We start from the raw sequence: 23,247 nt of genomic DNA, 5'->3' as shown, positions 1-23,247 counted from the left end.
TTTTCATTCTTTTTTCTTTATTCTGCTCTGCAGTAGTTATTTCCACTATTTTATCTTCCAGGTCACTTATCTGTTCTTCTGCCTGAGTTACTCTGCGATTGATCCCATCTAGAGTATTTTTCATTTCATTTATTGTGTTGTTCATCGTTGTTTGTTTCATCTTTAGTTCTTCTAGGTCCTTGTTAAATGTTTCTTGCATTTAGTCTATTCTGTTTCCAAGATTTTGGATCATCTTTACTATCATTATTCTGAATTATTTTTCAGGTAGACTGCCTATTTCCTCTTCATTTGTTAGGTCTGGTGGGTTTTTATCTTGCTCCTTCATCTGCTGTGTGTTTTTCTGTCTTCTCATTTTGCTTATCTTACTGTGTTTGGGGTCTCCTTTTGGCAGCCTGCAGGTTCGTAGTTCCTGTTGTTTTTGGTGTCTGTCCCCAGTGGCTAAGGTTGGTTCAGTGGGTTGTGTAGGCTTCCTGGTGGAGGGGACTAGTGCCTGTGTTCTGGTGGATGAGGCTTGATCTTGTCTTTCTGTTGGGCAGGTCCACGTCTGGTGGTGTGTTTTGGGGTGTCTGTGGACTTATTATGATTTTAGGCAGCCTCTCTGCTAATGGGTGGGGTTGTGTTCCTGTCTTGCTAGTTGTTTGGCATAGGATGTCCAGCACTGTAGCTTGCTGGTCGTTGAGTGAAGCTGGGTGCTGGTGTTGAGATGGAGATCTCTGGGAGATTTTTGCCATTTGATATTATGTGGAGCTGGGAGGTCTCTTGTGGACCAGTGTCCTGAAGTTGGCTCTCCCTCCTCAGAGGCACAGCACTGACTCCTGGCTGCTGCACCAAGAGCCTTTCATCCACACGGCTCAGAATAAAAGGGAGAAAAAGTAGAAAGAAAGAATTAGTAGAAGTAGAAAGAGAGATAGAAAGAAAGAAAGAAAGGAGGGAGCAAGGAAGGAAGGAGGGATGGAAGGAAAAAAAGAAAGGAGATAAAGTTAAATAAAATAAAGTAAGATAAAATATAATAAAGTTATTAAAATAAAAAAATTATTAAGAAAAAAAAACGGATGGATAGAACCCTAGGACAAATGGTGGAAGCAAAGCTATACAGACAAAATCTCACACAGAAGCATACACACACACACTCACAAAAAGGAAAAGGGGAAAAAATCATAAATCTTGCTCTCAAAGTCCACCTCCTTAATTTGGGATGATGCGTTCTCCATTTATTCCACAGATGCAGGTACATCAAGTTGATTGTGGAGCTTTAATCCGCTGCACCTGAAGCTGCTGGGAGGGCTTTCTCTTTCTCTTCTTTGTTCTCACAGCTCCCAGGGGCTCAGCTTTGGATTTGGCCCCGCCTCTGCGTGTAGGTCGCCGGAGGGCGTCCGTTCTTCGCTCAGACAGGACGGGGTTAAAGGAGCCGCTGATTCGGGGGCTCTGGTTTACTCAGGCCAGGGGGAGGGAGGGGCACGGCGTGCGGGGCGGGCCTGCAGCGGCAGAGGGCAGCGTGACGTTGCACCAGCCTGAGGCGCGCCGTGCGTTCTCCCGGAGGAGTTGACCCTGGATCCCGGGACCCTGGCAGTGGCGGGCTGCACAGGCTCCCCGCAAGGGGGGTGTGGATAGTGGCCTGTGCTCGCACACAGGCTTCTTGGTGGCGGCAGCAACAGCCTTAGCGTCTCATGCCCGTCTCTGGGGTCCGCGCTTTTAGCCGCGGCTCGCGCCCGTCTCTGGAGCTCCTTTAAGCAGCGCTCTTAATCCCCTCTCCAAGCGCACCAGGAAACAAAGAGGGAAGAAAAAGTCTCTTGCCTCTTTGGTAGCTCCAGACCTTTTCCCGGACTCCCTCCCGGTCAGCCGTGGCGCTTACTTACACCCTGCAGGCTGTGTTCACGCCGCCAACCCCAGCCCTCTCCCGGTGCTCCGACCGAAGCCCGAGCCTCAACTCCCAGCCCCGCCCGCCCCGGCGGGTGAGCAGACCAGCCTCTCCAGCCGGTGAGTGTCGGTCGGCCCTGATCCTCTGTGCGGGAATCTCTCCGCTTTGCTCTCCGCACCCCTGTTGCTGCGCTGTCCTCTGCAGCCCCGAAGCTTTTACCCTCTGCCACCCATAGCCTCCGCCCGCGAAGGGGTTTCCTAGCGTGTGGAAAGTTTTCCTGCTTCACAGCTCCCTCCCACTGGTGCAGGTCCCGTCCCTATCCTTTTGTCTCTGTTTATTCTTTTTTCTTTTGCCCTACCCAGGTACGTGGGGGGTTTCTTGCCTTTTGGGAGGTCTGAGGTCTTCTGCCAGCGTTCAGTAGTTGTTCTGTAGGAGTTGTTTCACGTGTAGATGTATTTCTGGTGTATCTGTGGGGAGGAAGGTGATCTCCGCGTCTTACTCTTCCGCCATCTTCCCGGAAGCCTCAAAACATAAGTTTTATATGCACTGGGAAACCAAAATATTGGTGTGACTTTTTTTTGCAGTATTCGCTTTATTGCTGTGGTCTGGAACTGGACCCCAAATATCTAGTAGATAGCCTGTAGTGTGTGATTTAATAGAAAATCCTTTACAATTTGATATAGGATCCAAAGTGGAAATCCATCACATGAGGACGACTAAAGGGCACGTGCTGAAACAGTGTCCACTGCGAAGGCCGGTGCCCCAAGTCGGGGGAACGGTGGCAGCCTGGGGAGGGAGCACGGGGAACGGCCTTTACATTAACAGGGAACCTGCAGCCAGCACCGCCTTGGCGCTACAGATCTTACAGCAGAGCTTTTGAAAAGATTTATGTTAGTTATAACCATAAACTGATTTTGAGATAGTTTGTCCTCACACAGCTTATGAAGGAGGTTTTTCTTCCTGAGACATTACCCACAGATCTGTGGCCATGGAGCCCCGAATGTGGCTGTTTTATGCACAACTCTGATGAAATATTTAAAGATCTGTTAACAAGGATTAAAGCCCTGGGGGTGCTGTTGGAAATTTGGCATTTTTATTTCTTGCAAGAATCCTGTGGGAAAAACATATCTTATGGGAAAAACTAATTGTATTTCTTAAAACAGTAACCATAGAAATAGAGAAGTGGAAACTTAAATAGACGTATTTATCACAAATGGAAACATTTGGAGTTGAATGTCCTCTACATTATGCCCTCAACCGCGTTTCTCTTGGACTCATTGTCTTACAAAATTTTCTTTAAAAGTCTATCACTTAAAAAAAATTAAGTTATTATGATTGCTTTGGCTATAATTGTGAGTTTGATGGCAACTTCAGTTGATTAACAACTTGTTGCCATGGCGACGCACTAACGAGGCATTTCAAAAATTTTTATCCAGAAACCATCTTCAGCAGAATAATCTAGGATGTGTAGTTAAAAAAAAGTGATTTCCAGGCATTATTCCTGACATCCACTCCCCCAGCCCCAAATTCAGGTCCTGGCAGGGGCAGGGAAAAGTTGGTATTTTGCTCATTTCTAAATTTTGAAAACCACTGCCCAAGAAATATGTGGGCAGTGGCCTTGAAAAAGAAAGAATTTTAGAATAGCTATAGTGAAACTCTTGATTTTCCAGTTTAACGATTAAAAGTCTTTTTCGATAATACTTATTATAGGAATGGACTAGATGAAAGATGAAGCAGTTGTATTTGTGAAAAAGCAGATGAGCTTTGAGGGCAGTTAGCAGGGAAGGGAACGGGGCTAATTTTCCAAGAGTGGGAAGGAATGTAGGGGCAGCAGTTCCAACTACGGAGCAGTAGCTCAGGGGAGTCAGGGTTTTCAAATCACGATCAGTGACTTGGAAATGCCGGGCACATTTCTTAACCCCTGTGTATCTATGTCAAACAGAGCTAATATGAAGCGAGGTTAGTTTTTTAAAGTATAATTACTCAACCATAAAAAGGAACGAAATTGGGTCATTTGTAGAGATGTGGATGGACCTAGAGTCTGTCATACAGAGTGCAGTAAGTCAGAAAGAGAAAGACAAATATCATATATTAACACATATACGTGGAACCTAGAAAAGTGGTACAGATGAACATATTTCCCGGGCAGGAATAGAGGCGCAGACATAGAGAACGGACATGTGGACACAGGGAGGGAAGGGGAGGGTGGGACGAATTGAGAGAGTAAGATTGACATATATACACTGCCATGCGTAAAATAGATAACTAAGTGGGAACCTGCTGTAGAGCACAGGGAGCTCAGCTCTGTGCTCTGTGAAGACCTAGATGGGTGGGATGGCGGGGGGAGGTCCAAGAGAGAGGGAATGTGTGTGTGCATATGGCTGATTCACTTCACTGTGCAGCAGAAACTAACACAGCACTGTAAAGCAATTATACTCCAAAAAAAAAAAAAAAGGTATATTCACTTTTTTATTGCAATTCTTTTCCTTCATGGTCCCTCCATGTCAGTTCTTGTGTGGATAGACACATAAGCGGATTGGCTCAACATGGAATTAATGTTTAATGTGTGAAAGTATAGGTGGTTCTGGATGGCAGTCCCGTGTTATTCCATGTTGCTTTGTTTCGTTATGAAAATGCCTTTTTATACTTTTAAATTAACTTTTATTGGAGTATAGTTGCCTTACAATGTTGTGTTAGTTTCTGCCCTACAGCAAAGTGAATCAGTTATACGTATACATATATCCACTCTTTTTTAGATTTCCGTCCCATTTAGGTCACGACAGAGCTTTTGAGTAGAGTTCCCCATGCTATACAGAAGGTTCTCATTAGTTATCTGTTTTATACATAGTAGTGTGTATATGTCAATCCCAATCTCCCAATTCATCCCACTCCCTTTTCCCCCCTTGTTAACCATAAGTTTGCTTTCTACATCTGTGACTCTGTTTCTGCTTTGCAGATAAGTTCATCTGTACCACTTTTCTAGATTCCACATATAAGCAGTATTATACGATATTTGCCTTTCTCTTTGACTTAACTTCACTCTTGTATAACAAGCTCTATGTCTATCCGTGTCACTGCAAATGGCAGAAAATGCCTTTTTATATTTTAAAAATGTAATTTACCTCTGCTACAGTAGACTCTTAGATAGACTGTTCCCAAATAGCCTCACAATTTTTATTCTTGGATGGTTGTCTCAGTAAACTGTTCTCAGCTTAAATCTGGGTTTGCCGTTTACTGGCTGTCTGATCTCTGCAAACCTCCTAAAAGGTTCCTTTTCATCATCTATGAAAACAGTGTATGGTCATTAAATGAGAATATATATATATTTTACAACTATGCCTGGAATATGTAGGCACACAACAAAAGTGAATCCCTTTGTCTTACCAGACATGCCTGCTCTTAGACCGTGGAGTGTTTTGAAGGCGCGATACGAACATTCTTGTCCTTCGCCGAACAGATGTCTGTCCTCAGTGCTATTCCTGTGTCCCCCACCCGATCCACAGCAGAGCTCTGCACCATTGGTAGCAAGATTTACTGTGGTCTTATTAGCACCACTAGTTATGAGTAATGGGTATTGGAATAATATATGAAAACTCAGTTCTTCTTTCTAGAATGAAATTTAAGTAAGTCTAGTTAACTGAAAATGTATTCATTTAAAGGTAGACAGGTTCAGGTGCAGTAGAGCCTCTTTCTAAGTAAGTTCACATCATACCTATAAGGACTTATACTTCATTCACCATAAGCCTTGAAAAATAGATTTGAGGCCTCTGACAATAAAATACACATATCCGGTAAGGCTGTTAAAATGGAAATTAAAAATTTTAAAACCATATAGCAGGAGCAAACAAGTATAATAATCACGTAGGCTAATAAAATTGTTGTGATTGAGCATTAAATGTAGCTCCCCTGTTCCTCGATAGACAAATAACTGCTTATTTTCCAGCTGCCCAAAGGGGCAGCAAGGAGTGATAATTACCGTCGTGCATCTTACTCAGCTGATGGTTTTCGAGGTGTGACAGTGTGTGAGCCAAGGTGTCAGGAGTCTTGAGGGCGGCAGGATGACGGAGACAGAGTGGCCAAGCTCCGGGGTCTGGGGAAAGTCCCTGGTGTGGGTTCTGGATGGTAAATGATGAGGCAAAGCCAGAAGGACAGTGCCAGTCCAGAAGATGGCCAGCTCTGGGTTTACACGAAGGATTCGCCCTTGGTTTTTTATATGCTGATCTAGTGCTTAAGTGTCCAAGTTATTTTACCAACCATTTGATAACTAATGCATATAGTGGTAATACCATCAGGAAGCATCACTGTCTGTTTAGGGATAAGAACTTGAGACAGTGGCCAATTTGATTTTCTGACCTTTGTTTTCCAGTTTATCAAAATCTGAGCAAGAAGGCTCTGTATATTTACTTAGCTTTATGCAAACCCAAATATGTGACAAATCATAAATGTATGAAATACAGTGCTGGACATGATTTGGTTTTCAAAATTGTTCTTTGCTTTACAAAAGGACTCTTTGTAAATATCCTTAAAGTGCCACTCTCCTTTAGTAACATGACCATCTGGTTAGAATTCTTAAAATTTGATTTTCCTCCAAAGTTATGAAGATGCAAAGATATGAAAATATCTTTCATAAAGACACATATGAATACAGAATTTGTTTATATATTCCAAGTTTAGATGGCCCTTGTAGGGGAGAGTGCCTCATATCATTGGATTAGGAAGGGGTATTTCAAATTTCTACTGTTTTCATCGTAAGTAATTACATATAGCCGTGGAAAGAATAATTTAATATTTCTTAATGAACATAAGGGGAAAATGTTGACTAGAGTACATAAAAAAGTCATGTCTGTCTGCTTTCGAAATATTTTTTTAAGATATTATCTTTTTACTGTTTCAGTTTTAGACCTAAAGTCCACAGTAGGATTCCCAGGTTCGGGTCCAGTAGCTGAAATAGAAAGGCCTTGCTCTCCTGTACGCAGGATCTGGCTGGAGTGCTTGACCTGCCTTGTTTGTGTTTAGAGGTGGTTTCCTTGCTTTTGAAACATAAACAGTTGCATTGCAAAATTAAAAGAGAAGGACATTGAAAGAGTTGAAATATTAAAGCTTGAGAAAATTCTCTCTTTCTCCTTCACTATATTATGCACACTTAACATAAACTTCTGTCTACTGGTAGATCCAGAGCAGCAGGTGTCATTCTGGAAAGGATGCCAGTTTTGCCCTTTCACAGCTGGGCTGCTTAGTTGCCTGGTACTGGCAGTCACATGCAGTTTGGCTGTGTCCAGAGTGCTGAAATATCACCATAAATAAATATAGTACCAGATCAGAACAGCCAGCCCTGTATGACAGCAGCTGAGTGTCGAAATATTTTAAATGTCAATAGCTCTATCGAGATAGAATTTACAAACAGTAAAAGGTAGAGATTTTAGGTGTGGATTTTGATGAGTTTGAGAAATGTATATCCTATATAACGACCACCCCAATCAAGATTGGGAACATTTCCAGTGCCACAGAAGGTTCCTTTGTGCTCCTTTGTGGTCAGAGCTGCTCCCCGCCCCCTCCGAGACAGCCAGGCCTTTCTGTGACTGTTGTCAAGCTTCGCATCAACGGAAACACACAGTGTGCGCTCTCCCGAGTCTGTCCTCTGTGCCCAGCATGGTGTCTGTTTGACTGTTGCATGTTCATGTGTGAATCGACAGTTTATCCTTTTTTGTTGGTGACAGTGGTCATTGTATGCATACACCACACTTGTTTGTGAATGGATACTCACCTGGGGTTGGGCATTTAGGTTGTTGCCAGCTGTTGGCTGTTCTGAATGAAACCTCAAGGAATACTTGTTCACACGGCTTTGTATTTTCATCTGTTTTGGGTGGAATCTCCAGGCATCGCAGAGTAGGCACATATTTAGATTTACAATTTAGCGTTAGTAAACCATTTCCTAAAGTGATTGTACAACTTTACCGCCCCACTGACATTGTATGAATGTTCTGGGAGCTCCACAGCCTTGCCAGTAATTGGCATCGTCAGTCATTTAATTTATGGTGTGTAATAGCTGGTCATTTTGGTTTCTCTTACGAATAAGGATGTTGAGGGTTTTTTAATCTGCTTGTTGACCATTCATGAACCTTCTTTTTTCCAAGAAGCTTCAAGTCTTTTACCCATTATTTATTGGGTTGTTAAGTCTTTTCTAAGGTAAATGTATTACAAATGCCTATGGCTTAGTTTTCCTTTTTATTAATGATGATTTTGAAGAACTTAATTTTTTATTATGATGACAATTGAATTTATCAGTTTATTCATTTATGGGTAGTGCTGTTTTTATGTTAAGAAATTCTTGACTATCTTACTATTATAAAGATTTTATCTTAAGTTTCTTCCTGAGTTTGATAGTTTTAGCTTTTATGTTTAGGTCTATAATCCATTTCAGACTAATTTGTACGTGGGATGTGAGGTAGCTGTCAGCGGGTTCATTTTGTTTTCACAAGTGGATATCCAATGGGTCTAGTACCATTTGTTGAAAAGACTGGCCTTATTGAATGCCCTTGTGCTTGTTGAAGAGCAATTGACTGTATATATATGTCAATATGTGTACACTATTCTGTTCCAAAAATATATTTGTCTATCCTTATGCCGGAACAACACTGTCTTAAGACTGTGGCGTTATGGTAAGTGTAGAGCTCAGATAGAATGGGTTTTCCTACTTTGTTCATTTTTTTCCCAAAATTGTTGTTCTACCTGGTAATATTTACTTTCAGGCTGCAATACTTCCTGCAGTATTTCTTGCAATGCAAATCCGTAGGTGATTACTTTTTCAGTTCTTTCAGTAAAATAAAATTCCTTTATTTTACTCCTTTTTGAAGGATATTTTTATAAAATTTAAAATCTTAGGTTGACAGTGTTTTTCCTCTCAGTGCTTTGACGGTGTCATTTCATTGTCTCCATGCCTCTGCTGTCTCTGATGAGAGGTTGGCTGACACTCCTGTCATGGTTCTTCTGTATGTAATTTGTTGTGCTTCTCTGACTGCTTTCAAGATGTTTTCCTTTGTCTTTCATTTTCAGTAGTTTGGCTATGATTTGCCTAGTTTTTTTTTTTTCCTTTCTATTTATTTTTCTTGGGTTTTGCTGTTCTTCTTAAGCTTATAAATTGGCATTTGGGGCCAAAATAGGGAGATTTTTTGACATTATTCTTTCAACTTTTGTCTTGTTTGGCCATTATTTATGCTCCATGTTCACCTCTCCTTCTGGACCCCAAATACTGATACATGTATGTTAGACCAGTTGATATTATCTCATAAGTACTTGGGCTCTTTTCATTTTTTATAATCTTTTTTTTTTTTTTACGGTACGCGGGCCTCTCACTGTTGTGGCCTCTCCTGTTGCGGAGCGCAGGCTCCGGACACGCAGGCTCAGCGGCCATGGCTCACGGGCCCAGCCGCTCCGCGGCATGTGGGATCCTTCCGCACCAGGGCACGAACTCGTGGCCCCTGCATCGGCAGGCGGACTCTCAACCACTGCGCCACCAGGAAAGCCCCCATTTTTTAAAAAAAATCTTTTATTGTGTATACTTGAGATTAATAATTTCTATGAATCTGTTTTCATGTTCACTCACCTTTTTATCATGCCAGCTACAGTCTGTTAAGCCCATCCAGAAACTTTTAAATTTTGCTTTTCAGTTGTAGAATTTCCATTTGTTTCTCTTTTATAGTTTCCATTTCACTGTCCAGATTCCCTGTCTGTTCCCTCATCAAGACCATTTTTCCTTTAAACCCTTGAACCTATTTTGATAGCTAAAGTCCCAACAACAAATAGATGTTGTCTGCTAGCTACAACATCTGGGTCAACTCAGGGTCTCTTTCTATTGACTGCTTTTAAAAAAAAAAAAATGAGTATGGCTCACATTCACATGGTTATTTGCATGTCTAATAAATTTTCATTCTATGTTGGACATTATGAATGATACAATGTACAGAGTTGGGAGTATTTGTCTTCCTTTAAAAAGGGTAGTTTGTTTTATCAGACAGTTAATTACTGGCGGTTTCTTAATCTTGTTGAGGCTTAATTTTAACCTTTTTTAGGGCTGGTCTAGAGTAGCCCTTATGTAGGACATGGTTTTGACTCCGACACTATGGACTTTTTGGTGTCTCGGTCAAATTCTCATGGTATTATTGAGCTCTCTCCACTCTGGTCTCTCTACTCTCCCAGTGATGTGTGTCGTCTAGTGTCTTTGTCTCACTCTCAGCTCTGTATCAGCTGCTCTCTGCTTGGCTTCACCAAGTCTCACCTTGCACATGTGCAGTCCAGCCCTTGGCCAAGGTCCTGTGAGTAGCCCACCTAGACTTCTGGGGTCCCCTTCTTGGAGCTCTGTCTTCTCCAGTCTTTGTCCTCCAACTTGCAGCTGCTTCCTCAGCTCTGAACTATAATCTTTGTCTCCTCAGCACAGCCCAACTCCTTTTTTATGTTTCTCCTCCCTGTGCTGCTGGGAGGAAATGGTCTCCAGGCTGACATTCAGGGCTCATCTTGGTGCACTTAGGGATCACATTTCTGTGCTGCCTGTTGTCCAGTGTCTGAAATCACCACTTCATATATTTTGTCCAGTTTTATAGTTGTTACTCTGTCATGTGCAGAAGCCTCAGTGTGGTAGAAGTATTGTTTTGAACGTTGTTCCTGAGATTACTGGTTCTCAAACTTAAGCTTGCATCAGATGCATCTGGAGGACTCGTTTACACAGAGACCCTTAGGCCCCATCCTTTAGTGTTTCTGATTCAGTAGGATTGGATTGGGGCCTGACAATTTGCATTGTCCAGGTGATAACTGATGCTGCTGGTCTGGAAACCACACTTTGAGAACCACTTGCTTGGAAAGATGGATCTTGAGAAAAAAATGTTGGGATTTTATTTGGCACTTACTCCATACAATTTTTACCTTTCTTTTTTGGGCGGGGGTAATAATACTTACATCTCAGTTTATTATAACATTATACATCTTGCTCTTTTCATTCAAAGTATGAATTAATGAGGAATTTTTTTTTGCACTGAGAAGGATAGATTCTCCGTTTGATTGATAGAAACAGAAAATACATGAGAGAATAAGTAAAGTTATTTAACAATGAAATACTACCATTCTTTTTTTTTTGCCTTCACAAATAAATTTGATTCTTTCAAGTTATGAAACTTGTAGAACATGGAGTGTGATAAGTTTCAGAAGTAATTGCTTTTTGTTTCAGAAATAGGGTTTTATTTTAATTATTCTCAGACTTATTTATGTATATGTGAAGTGTGTGTGTGTGTGTGTGTGTGTGTGTTTTAGGTGAGATGTGAAACAGTGATGACCAGTAGGCTTGCTGGACTGGGCTCTACCTTGTCGTGTCCTCAGGTTTCCTGACAACTTACGCTTCATCCCTGAATACCTCTTAATCCTTCTACCTTAGCATCACATATTATCTGCTTTCTTTGCCTCTTTTGGTTCAATGGCCCTATCTCTCATTTGTCAGGATTTTGACATTTATTGCTTCCTTTTACTCTAGTCCATATATTTCCCGTCAGCGTAAGGTTTATACTGGTGTCCGATGGTGACTCTCATTGTTGAGGATGCTGACATTGTTTTTGCAGTGGCTGCAGCACAGGAAGTGTTCTCTCAACAACATCATAGAATATCTTGGATGGGAAAACGGATTTGTCCTATCCTTTCAAATTCTAATCAATCCTTGACAGATTTTTTATTTTTATTTATTTATTTTTATAAATTTATTTATTTATTTTTGGCTGTTGGGTCCTCATTGCTGCACGCGGGCTTCCTCTAGTTGCAGCAAGCAGGGGCTACTCTTCGTTGCGGTGTGCGGGCCTCTCATTGCAGTGGCTTCTCTTGTTGTGGAGTACAGGCTCTAGGCACGTGGGCTTCAGTAGTTGTGGCTCGTGGACTCAGTAGTTGTGGTGCACGGGCTTAGTTGCTCCACGGCATGTGGGATCTTCCTGGACCAGGGATCGAACCCATGTCCCCTGCATTGGCAGGTGGATTCTTAACCACTGTGCCACCAGGGAAGTCCCGATTTTTTAATGTAACAACTTTTTAAATTTTTTGGAAAAATTGGTACAACAGCCTTTGGTGGTTGGATTAGAAAGCTGTTTCATAGCACAGTTTCAATATTGTTTCAGCTGTAATGTGCGATTACAGCAGTTTTAATCTCAATTTCAGAGATATGTTCTCTAATATTTTGACACAGGCATAGTGATATACTGATTACTAAATTCTCATTTCCAACAGGTCCATTTTGATGGCTGGGACCACAAATATGACTACTGGATGGATACAGACAGCCCTGACATTCACCCAGTCGGATGGTGTGACGTCACAGGTCATCCCCTGGAAGTGCCGCATTGTGAGTATCTTGCTCTTTGTGTTGTTGCTTTTTAAATACGTAACCTGGAGCCTATCTTAATGCTGTTTATTTCATGTCATTATAAGTATTTTAAAGCTCAGTATCACATAGGTGAATTGATGAATCAGCACTATAGCTACACTGAAAGCCAGTTATTCACAATTAAGCCTCAAAAGACATGCTCTATATAAATGAAGAGTTATCAACATTAAGGAATTATTTTGATAATGTTGTCTGGCAGAATCTTTGTTTTCCACATTTTAGTTTGGAAAACTGAGCCAGGTCTAAATCCATCTAATTTGGGCCTTCACTTTTAGCTGAAGTACTTTTTGTTTTCTTAAACATCTTAATTGATTTTGTTTTACAGAGTAGGTTTCAAAAAGTTTTAGAAGAACAGAAGTATTTTAAACTTCAGCAATTAAAAAACTTTTAGTTGTAAAAATTGGAAAAAAGACAACCTTCTGTTATGTCGGTATCTTCATTATTTCTGTCTTTCTGGGTACTTAAAGTTAAGGAGGTAATTAACCATTCTAAATTCTAATAAACCTCGAACCAAAATATTTCATTCTTTCATCTGCAGGATTCCTCTGATCAGATTAGGCTGACATGACTAATAACTAGTTTCAGACATTTTGCGAGCACTCTCCATCCTTATGTTTGCTTTGTTCCCTCACTGCTTCTGTTGTCCTCCCTTTGGTTTCTTGGGGTGAAGGTAACCTTCTATCCTGTTAATGAGGATGAACCAGCCCAAAGATGCTTGAACCTTAGATCTAAAAGGATTAACTGCGTCTTTGAAAGAGATCCTTAACTTCCTTTAGAAATAATGAGAATTACTGACTTAATAACTTGACAAACATTTTGACATTGGGCTAGATTCTTCAAAAGCTACACATGGATGAGGTGCAGGTCCTCATGTAACTTACAGTGCATTAGCAAGTGCAGGGTCTGCATACAGAGAATGTAAGACAGGGAGAACAAGGTCAGTTCCATGGGAGGGGGAAGGGTTAGCACATTCGCTTTGTGCTTTTTGCTGTTCCCACTTTCTGTTCTCCCTGATCTTGCATCCCATCTTGCCAGGGAGGTGTCTCTTGGTTGATGTTAACCACCCACCACCCACCAGCACGCACGTTCTGTCCCTCGTCCCAGTAAGCTTCTCAAGTAGGGATTTCAAGGGAGATGGGCCCCGGATCAGCGTTTCAGGTACAGAGACAGCTGTCTTCATTCTGCCTCACCCATTACCTGTTCCTCGGTCAGGCTGCCTACCTGGCTTCTCGACCCAAATGTCTCAGAAGCTTCGCAAAGTCTATGGATCGAACCTCAGCTCCATCCCAAGCCAAAATCTTGTCTTTCTACCGTAGTTGCTACTTGATTCCAAAGTTGCTGCTTCCCATGCAGTCATAGACTCTGCTCCCTCCCTCCCCCTCCCTCACCCCACACATACAGCCAGTCATCAAGTCTTGATGGTTCTCTTTCTGGATTTCTCAGAATCCATCTCTGACCCCTTCTTCCCCTTCCCAGGACCATTGCATTTGAGTTCTCATCATAGGCACAAATGGTTTGCAGAATATGGTCTGCAAGTTGCTGGTTAGTGAGTCACACTGATCCTCTCAATCTAAAAATTCAGGCTCTAGAGGCAGGATTGCCTAGTGGTTGAGCGTGTGAAATCTGGAGTCAGAATGCTGACATGTGAATCTCAGTATCACTGCTTTGCTTAGCTCTGTGATCTGTGCCTGTTTCCTCATCTAGAAAATGGAGGTGATATTAGTGTGTCAGTCTCATAATCTGTAATGATGAAATGAGATAAATTCATGCATAACACCTCAAAAACTGCCTGGCCCACAGGATGTGCTCAATTAGTGTTAGCTGCTCTCAGAAAATGATGTAACATTCTACAGATTTTCATTTTTACCTAAAACTATGTGAATTATTAAGGATTACAGAATTCGAAATTGTGCTAAAATGAATAGGTGACTAGAGTTTTCCAAACATTTAAATTTAGTTTTTTCTTAAGTCAGGCTTTCATGTATTCCTGGCACTATTATAAGACTCCTGTTTTGAGTATGTGCACTTAAGTAATTGGAATCCCTATTATTTGGGGGAATTAGATGTCTTCAGTTGGTCATGATATTGTATTACTGCTGTGCTTGCTTTTTGGTTATAAACGTGTTTGTTTGGATTAATTATTATTAATACAGTTTATTATAGGTTACTTGTTTAACCCTATTTTTTGTAATTATTCATATCTGCATCATTAGTCTTATTAATTTTTAAATACCTAGACTTTAAGACATGTTCATAGTGTGGTTCAATATATATCATCCGTGGCCCCATCGTTAAAGCAAAAACACACACACACACACACACACACACACACTCCTACTCCAGTATTTATTTGCCTACTTATTTATCACAGAATCTTTTTCCACTGGAAAGTAAAGACAAATGGTTTGTCTAGGTCCTCCAGCAAAACAAAATTTGACGGTCCAGCATTGATGTCGCAACAGCTTCCTAACTATCTTGTCTCATTTCTTGTCTCGTTTCTTTGCTGTAACAGTCTGTGAAAACCCAAATCTAACCTCTTAGCAGTATCTTTAGACTTGAGACTCCTTCACATGTACCAGGCCTGTCGTAGTCTGTCTTCTGCTCGCCTCATGCCTTACCCTTCCACCGTTTTCCACCAAGAACAGAATTACTTCATTTATACTAAACAGAATGACTCATGGTGCCATGAACATTGGCCTCATAAGATTCTGAAGACAATACGTCAGCTACACTCTGCGCTCTGAACTTCGTTTACAGAAAGTCACACCCTGCAGTCGGTGTCAGATGCCTGTGTGGTGGGGAGCTGGCAAGGGCACTTGCTCCGCAGTATGGACCACATGTAGCCTCTTCATTCCTGTCCCGTCTCTTGTGGGTGTATTTGTACAAACAGCCACATCAAATCATCTTTTACTGCCCATGCTATTTTAAGTCAAAGCGTTGATCTTATTTACTCATACAATTCAAACCAAATGTGTATGTCCAATATCTTTGATAATCAGATCAAAGTAATTATTGGGTTGGCCAAAAAGTTCGTTCGGGTTTTCCGTACCATCTTACTAAAAATCTGAACCAACTTTTCGGCCAACCCAATACATTTTGTAAGTAGATCTATAAAACCACACAGAACATTTTATCACATATGAGCAGATAAAGTCATCTTACCCACATTAATTTTCAGATATTTTAAGGTATTTTCAGATATTTTAACTTTCAGACATTGTTTGTACTCTGTTGTTTTACTTTTGTGATATTTATGTGATGCAACAATTGCCTTGAGTGCTTTATTACATATAATATGATAGCTTTATTGATCAAACACTGCAAAGACTACTAAACGTTTAGGGCTTGGAAAAAGGCTTAATTTTTATTTTAACTTATTTAATTTTGGCTGCATTGGGTCGTCGCTGCTGCGTGCCATCTCCCTCCAGTTGCTCACTCCCTGCCACGGTGCGCATGCCTCTCACCGCGGCAGCCTCACCCGTTGGCGGAGCATAGGCTTCAGGTACGCAGGCTTCAGTAGTTGTGGCATGCAGGCTCAGTAGTTGTGGTTCACAGGCTCAGTAGTTGTGGCTCATGGGCTCTAGAGCGCAGTCTCCATAGTTGTGGCGCACAGGCTTAGTCACTCCGCGGCATGTGGGATCTTCCCGGACCGGGGCACGAACCCGCATCCCCTGCATCGGCAGGCAGACTCTCAACCACTGCGCCACCAGGGAAGCCCTCTCATGCACATTTTATTAGACTTAATTAAAATTTTGTTTTTCTGAATGAGTTTGTATCTATTTCTAATGTCACTCAATCAACATATTTATACTCACTGCAGAAACAGAGCCAAGATGTAGTACATGCTGTATAGCCCCACACTTCTGTAGAAATGTTTGTGCAGTGTATTTTGGCCAAGACCATGATATTTAATAATTCATAATCTTCAATCACAAAGGACAAATGTAAGTTCTTGAAAAGGTAACTGTGAAAAGCCTCTTGAGAGTGAAACTTGAATGTCCCCATTCAGCTGGGAAGAGTGCCAGCTTGTAGGATCAGGTGACGATGACTTCCTCTCAGCCTCTGTTACCAGCCAGGTGCTCACAGGCAGTTCACCTTGTGTCCACTGCCGGATTGAGGTCTCCTTGTCTTAGGCCATGCAGGCACAATTTTCCTGTTTTATCTGACATATAATCCTGCATGGTGGACTTTTTCTACAAGTAGAATCAAAATTAAATACTTAAGATTTAGCTCTAAGGTGTCAGGATCTTTCTGTTGTGCTTTGCATTCCCTGAATGTCCTTGAAAAGATATAAAAATATCAGAACCGAAAGCCCATGCCAACTTCAGGCAGCTACAGCATTGCCTTTTGGCAGTCTTTTTAGTCATAGCGCTTGAAAACTGTAATCCCAGTCACATTCAATGCTAAATTTGTTTAAATAGAGCTCATTTCTTTTATTATATTATTAATCATTTGCCCACAAATCCACCAGGCAATGGGATGCCCGATGTTTTTTGCTTTGGAAATTTACCGAGCTTGAGAAGCAAGATGATAGACCTCAGAGTTAGAAAAACTTGGGTTTAAGTTTCCATTGTGCCCTGACTGCCTGTGCCTTTGGGCGAGTTACTTCACCTCTGGGACTCGCAGGCTTGGGAGATGAAATGCCTTGACCACCGTAATGCCTGCTGCTGGTTGTCTGGGCTCAGTGACCCCACAGGAAGGAGCAGGGCCGGGTGAAGAGCACAGGCACATTTGCTTCCTAGGCCGCCATTTCTCTTCATTGATCCAGAAAATTGGGAGTTGACTTTACTTCCTAAAGCTTAAACAACAAGTATGGTTCTTTGTTATAATTGCACTGTCCGTAAAGGGGCTGCTGATCTCTGAGCGAATTTGGAATGACATGTAGGACAGTTTGAAAAATTTAGAATGACTGACTTAGACTTAAGAAAAGCAGGCCTTTGGGGCTTCCCTGGTGGCGCAGCGGTTGAGAGTCCGCCTGCCGATGCAGGGGACACGGGTTCATGCCCCGGTCCAGGAGGATCCCACATGCCGCGGAGCGGCTGGGCCCGTGAGCCATGGCCGCTGAGCCTGCGCGTCCGGAGCCTGTGCTCCGCAACGGGAGAGGCCACGGCAGTGAGAGGCCCGCGTACCGCAAAAAAAAAAAAGAAAAGCAGGCCCCATAAGCTCCATGAAACTACGAATGAAAGAACTTTGCTATTCTTTAAAATAAAAATCTGAATATGTTTTACACCCAGTTCCAATGTGCGTGTGGGTTTTTCACCCACACCAAGCAATTCTCTGACACCAGCCAGGTGTCCCATGGTTCAGCTTAAGTCTAACACTGTTTACTGGAGGTTAGGGCTCAGTCCTACGTGACTGCCCCCACCCATCCCCATCCCCAGTTCACACACCAGTCACAAGTCCAGGTGGTCACCTGTGCTTCCGGGGAACTAGCTGTAGCTCTGTAGGTTCCCACCACCCTCTCCTTAGGTTTGATTTGCTAGAGCGGCTCACAGAACTCAGAGGAACAGTTTACCCGCTAGGTCACTGGTTCATCATAAAAGGATCTAACTCAGGAACAGCCTGTGGAAGAGATGTGCAGGGTGAGGTCTGGGGGAGGGGTCGGAGCTCCCCTGCCCGCCCCAGGCCCCACTCTCCCCCAGTCTTCAGGGTGTCGCCAACCTGGCCATCCTTTGGGGTTTTTGTGGAGGCTTCATTACGGAGGCACGACTGATTAAATCATTGGCCATTGGTGATTGAACTTGACTTCCAGCTCCTCTCCCCTCCCTGGGGTCGGGGCTTGGGGGGTTGGACTGGAAGTCTGGGAGTTCCAAACCTCTGATGATTGGTTCTCTTGGCCACCGGCCCCCATCCTTCCATGCTTTCCAAAAGTCACCTCATTAATGTTAACAGAAGACACAGAAAATTCCAAGGATTTTAGGAGCTCTGTGCCAGGACAGGGATGAAGACTCAGTATATACTTATTATAACTCACAATAGCAGTCGTAAATGTACACCACTAGAGACATGAAGTTATTCTCACTGTCGTTCAGTAGCTTTCTGGTTGTTTGACGAGACGCGTGTCAGCAGCTCTCCTGTGTGCCTTCCCCGGTCGGTGGGCACAGCTTGCAGCTCCTTCGCCCCCAGTGTGGGCCGTGGCCCTGTCCTCTGTCCTCCGGTCTGCTCCTGCCTCTCTCCTTAGTCTACAGGGGTGGCTCCTTGGCCTCTGGGTGGGCTCTGCGTTCCTTGTGCCCAGTGTTTATGCCACAGCATTTGGGCAGAAGGTGAAGTTCTTTGCAGTCAGGGGTCAACTCCTCTCCAAAGCTTTGTCTGATGTCCTCAGGGAGATGAATTGTCTCTTCATCCTCGTCGTCCTGCAGGATTTTGTCCTCTGTTCTGTTGCGTTAGAGTGACCTTTTTCTTGCCGCTCTCCTGCCCTGGCGTCCGGCTCCTAGAAGCTCCCGCCAGGGTTTTTGCTCTTTCCCCTGCTTGCTCTCAACTGAAAAAATAGCGCACAGCATGAGAGTTGTGAGTTAAGTTTAATTTGGGGCAAAATGGGGGCCATAGCCCAGAAGACAGCATTTCAGATAGCTCTGAGAAACTGTTCCAAAGATGTAGGAGGAAGGTTGGTATAGATGTGGTTTTGGTGAAGGGCGAAGCGTGCAACCAAGCACGTATTTTTTGCAGAAGGTTACTGCTAGGGACAAGGAGCTGACGTCACCATGAGGGCTTTTAGTGCTTTTCTAGACACAAGGAGATACAAGAATTGGGCTCATAAAATCAGTGCCTGAAAACATCTAACTGTCTGAAGACCTGTTGGGCCAGTTTTTCCCAAAGCACAGAGTTCACCCTGAACTCGTTTCAGGGGGTGTTGAAGGTCAGCAGCTGCAGCGGCTCATGGTTTAATCCTCGTCGAGGTGGATGGCAGCTGCCAGTTTGTAGCTGGCATCGCCCGGCCCGCCGCCCTGGCCCTGGCCTTGCCCGCAGCACGCCAGCTGTGTGTCTCCGCTTGAGCTGCTGCTGTCCCCTTGGCATGCTGCTGGATGCCGCCGCATGCCACCTCCTGAGGCTCGCTCAGGTGTCCCCTCCCGGACAAGCCCCCTGCACCCTTTGGCCCCGGAGCCGCCTCTGTTTCTCGGCACAGTCCCCGCGCGCCGACGGGTGGGATGTGCTTCTGTGCCTCTGTGCTCGCCATCTCGCTTTCTAGAATAGCTCTCCCCGGCAGGCAGGGGCTGCCCGCCACGAGCAGGCAGGCTCACCCCGCCGCCACGAGCCGGCAGGCTCGGGCTGCAGACACAGGCTGAGGGGGGGACGGTGGCTCCCGGAGACCACGAGGTCTGCGGGGCAGGCTCTTTGTATCACTCACCTCTGCTCCTCTGACCGTTCACAGCTCTTGCAGGTGGTGGATGCATGTCAGAAAAATGCCTGTGACGGGGCCAGAGTCAAGTGTGCTCATCAGCCGCCTGGCCTGGCCCTCTGACCCTAGCTGACCTCCCCCCGCCACCCCACCCCGTGGACCAGGATGGCTCGGGCCCGTCCGCCGTGCACAGTGGGCCGCTGAATGTCTGACCTGTCTGTTTGTCGTTTTCCTGACTTCCTACGCTTCATAAAGGTCATTTGCCTATACTTATTTCACCCCCCTGCCCCTTCAGGCCTTGTTTTAAACACTCTTTTAGAAATCAGAGTTAAACAGAAGGAAATATTCGATTGCATGGAAACGTTTTGCTCATATTTTAAAGTAGTGATAGAAATAATAAAATAGAAATATGACAGGTCCCAGTGCCTCTAATGAAGTAGATAGAGCTGGAGACAAAAGAATCATCGTTTCAATTCAATGCAGATTTGGACGCGCCACGTGGTAACCAGTCGACGTTTCTCACCAGCGCAAGTATAGTGTTTTTTTCCTGAAATGACAAAGTACCAATGTGCCCTCACAGGAGCCGGTGGGGATGTGGGTGACACAGGGCCACCAGCCCTCCAGGGAGAGCATCTCCCGGCAGGCGACCCTCCCAGCAGACTGGACTGGCCTCTGTGCTGGCGCCGTGAATGCCCCATCCCAGCTTGAGAGGAACGAACCACCTTCTCAGCAAGGGTGCGGGACCCAGCAGGTGTAGGAGAGAGGATCTGGTTCTTATTCTCGGAGAGTTCCAGCCAACTAGAAAAAACGCTTTGTCCCTGGGAGGCACCAGCGATGTGGAGGTAGAACTTAAACCTGCCAGAATCCTCTGAGCTCATCAATCCCCAGCCATCATTCAGGGCCTAGAGACGCAGTGGTTTGCCCACCTTATTAGAGACAAAGGTGGGCCTCTGGCCCTGGTCGGAATGTTCTTCCTGACTTGGCTGAATCCACAGTGTGTACCTTTATAATCAGGTCAGGCTCCACTCCCGTTACCCCTCTTCAGATGCGGGTTGTGCGGGGCGGGGGGTGACCCAGCCGGTATGAGGTTCCAGCCGTGGAGAGGCCTCTGGCAGTGCTGAGCCTGGGTTTCCAGAAAGGGACAGCAGCCTCTGTTTTGCAGCATCAGCAGCGTTGCAGGGGGCGTGATGGGAAGTGGGGGGCAAAACACAGAAATAGGTGACATTGCATCACAGCCTTACGCCTGGAGAGTCTGCAGTCAGAGTACGTTGCTCGTGAAAATCAGCAGCTCACAGGGTGTGCAGCTGCTTCTAGGGAAAGGGCCGGATGAGCCTCACTGATCCGTAAAGAGGAATCCTTCTCAGGCCTGGGGGACCAGTATCTTCATGCCCCAAATGCCGCCCCCAAGTTGTGTGGTCTGGCTGTTTTCTCTAGTCCTCAGCTCTCTCTTTACGTGGCTTTTGTATCCTGACCCCAGGCCTCTGCTTACCCTCCAGCCCTTTCAGAGACCCCGAGCTTCCTCACTAAGGCACGGATGAACTTCTGGGTCCCTTGTGATCCCACACAGGCTGTGCTGAAGCAGGACAGCCTTGGGCTCATTAACTTGGCCGCTGGCCACGGCTGCACCATCACCTTCTGCCATGTGGGATCGTTTCCTAGTGATGCACAGCCACTCCTTAGTATACCAAAGGAGGCAGATAGCTGGCCCTCACCCAGCCTTGTCTGGGGGCTCCCTATTCATAAATAAATGCCCACTTCAGCACCAGCCTGAGGAGGGGGTGGGATGAGACCAGACGGGGAAATGCAGGAAGAGAGAGAGAACGTGAGGTGAACACACAACACCTCTGACCCCCTTGTCTTCCGTTCACCTCCCTCTGCTCCAACTCACTCCTTTCTTTCCATTTCTTAAATGCAAAATTTTCCACCCCAGGGCCTTTGCATACGCCATCTTCTCTGTCCAGAACAGTCCATCTGCTCTTCTAAGATATGACTCTTTCCCACCCTTTAGAGTTCATCTCAGATGATCCCGTCTGAGCAAGGCCTTCCTGGCCACGTTACATCACTGTGATTTTCCATCTCACCACTCCCTTTGCTCCTCTGTGCATATCACAATACATAATTACTCTAATTGTCTGTTTCCTTGCTTTCTGTCACTAGTCCCCATGAGACTGTCAGCTTCATGAGTGGAGTGTCTGTCAGCATTTCCCCATTGTCTGGCTTCCAATAAATATTTATCTGTTTATCCATTTCTCTCTCTAAGAGTTGGTTAATAACTTATGCCAAAACAACAAGCATCTCGAGAGACCAGCCTGGGCTCTCACCTGCAACCTTTATGAGGTCTTGAGTAGTAGCTATGCAATTAGTCTGTTCAGGCCCTAGTAGGGGACACATGGGCCAAACATCCCCCACAGCTAACAAAAGAATCTTTCATGAATAGGAAGTTGACAGGCAGAAAAAGGAGATTTCCTCGCTGGCTTCCGTGTCTAAGTAATCTTGTCATCGTTCTTTCGTTAGCTTCTGCTTGATTTATGTTTGGAAGTAATTGTGGTGCTTGATTACACAATACATTAAACAAAACATTATTATGAAGTTAAAGTGTATATTACTAGTAGTACAAACTACTATAAGAATATCTGTAACCTTTATAACTTATATTAAGGGCCTTGAGAACATTGCTAATTTATTTAACTGTTAAACATAAATAAGCATCACAGAACATAACTTGATAGAAGATATAGCTCATTTTTATTCCATTTAGTTCATTACCCAGCAGATGTATAAATACGACAGAATGAATCGTAAATACCATACCATGTGGCCTGGCACATTGTTTATCCTGTTAAGTGAGATAAATGACTTAAATCTACATTAAGGAATAAATGATTAATAGAGCCCTCTTTGGGACCTTTGGGATTAGAAACATTTGGGACCCAATTTCGAATTGGGAATTAGAAAAATTTTATTCTGTCATAGATGGAAATTCACTTAGATTATAAAATAGGAGTTAATGCAGTTATAATCCAGATATGGAATGATACATATGATGATGGGTAGATGTCTTTCCAAGGAAAAATTGAAGATGGTTAACTTAGCCAGGTAACAGCACATTTCCAATTTCATTCTGTTTTGAGGAGAATTTCATAAGGAATCTTTAGTACTCGTTCTTCCAAAATACAGCAAGCAAGTAATCAGCAGTTTTAAGAGTCCCTAAGTACTCATTGACTTGATAGACAATTACAGCATATGGTGTTAAAAAAAAAAAAGTTAGCTATTTTAGAAGTCCCTAATTACAGATTTACATGATAGACTTATCAGGGAAAATAATACATTTCAAAATGTACTCACAGTCTTAATGATATTCCTGTTTTAAATGTTCCTTGTTGAAGTGCTCGTCCTGTATACTCTACCTGCTGGAGGGGTGAGGGCAGGATTCACTCACTTTGTTCTAAAGCTTGGTCTCTGGTGCCCTGTGCAGGTTACCCGCTCCCCGTAGCCACACGCCGTTCACAGCTGAGGTGTCCTGTGACCAGGTGGTCTTAGTTGTCCATTACAGATGCTGATAGATTGTGTCTAAACAAGGTACATCACTGGCACTGAAAACAAATGCACATTAACTCCTAAAAGTCATGGAATAACCCAGTG

General features: G+C 43.8%; 1 protein-coding gene across 1 annotated transcript in view; it reads left to right on the top strand.

Annotated features, from left to right (window-relative positions):
- L3MBTL4 (L3MBTL histone methyl-lysine binding protein 4) overlaps positions 1-23,247 on the top strand; it is a 352,526-nt gene that overhangs the window by 170,320 nt on the left and 158,959 nt on the right. Inside the window, exon 13 of the mRNA XM_033439375.2 lies at positions 12,113-12,227. Coding sequence (XP_033295266.1) covers positions 12,113-12,227 — 115 coding nt within the window. The remainder of the gene's footprint in view (positions 1-12,112; positions 12,228-23,247) is intronic.

This window comes from Orcinus orca, chromosome 15, assembly GCF_937001465.1.
Source record: "Orcinus orca chromosome 15, mOrcOrc1.1, whole genome shotgun sequence".
In the NCBI taxonomy this organism is placed as follows: Eukaryota; Metazoa; Chordata; class Mammalia; order Artiodactyla; family Delphinidae; genus Orcinus; species Orcinus orca.
This window is presented reverse-complemented; position numbering and strand designations above follow the sequence as displayed.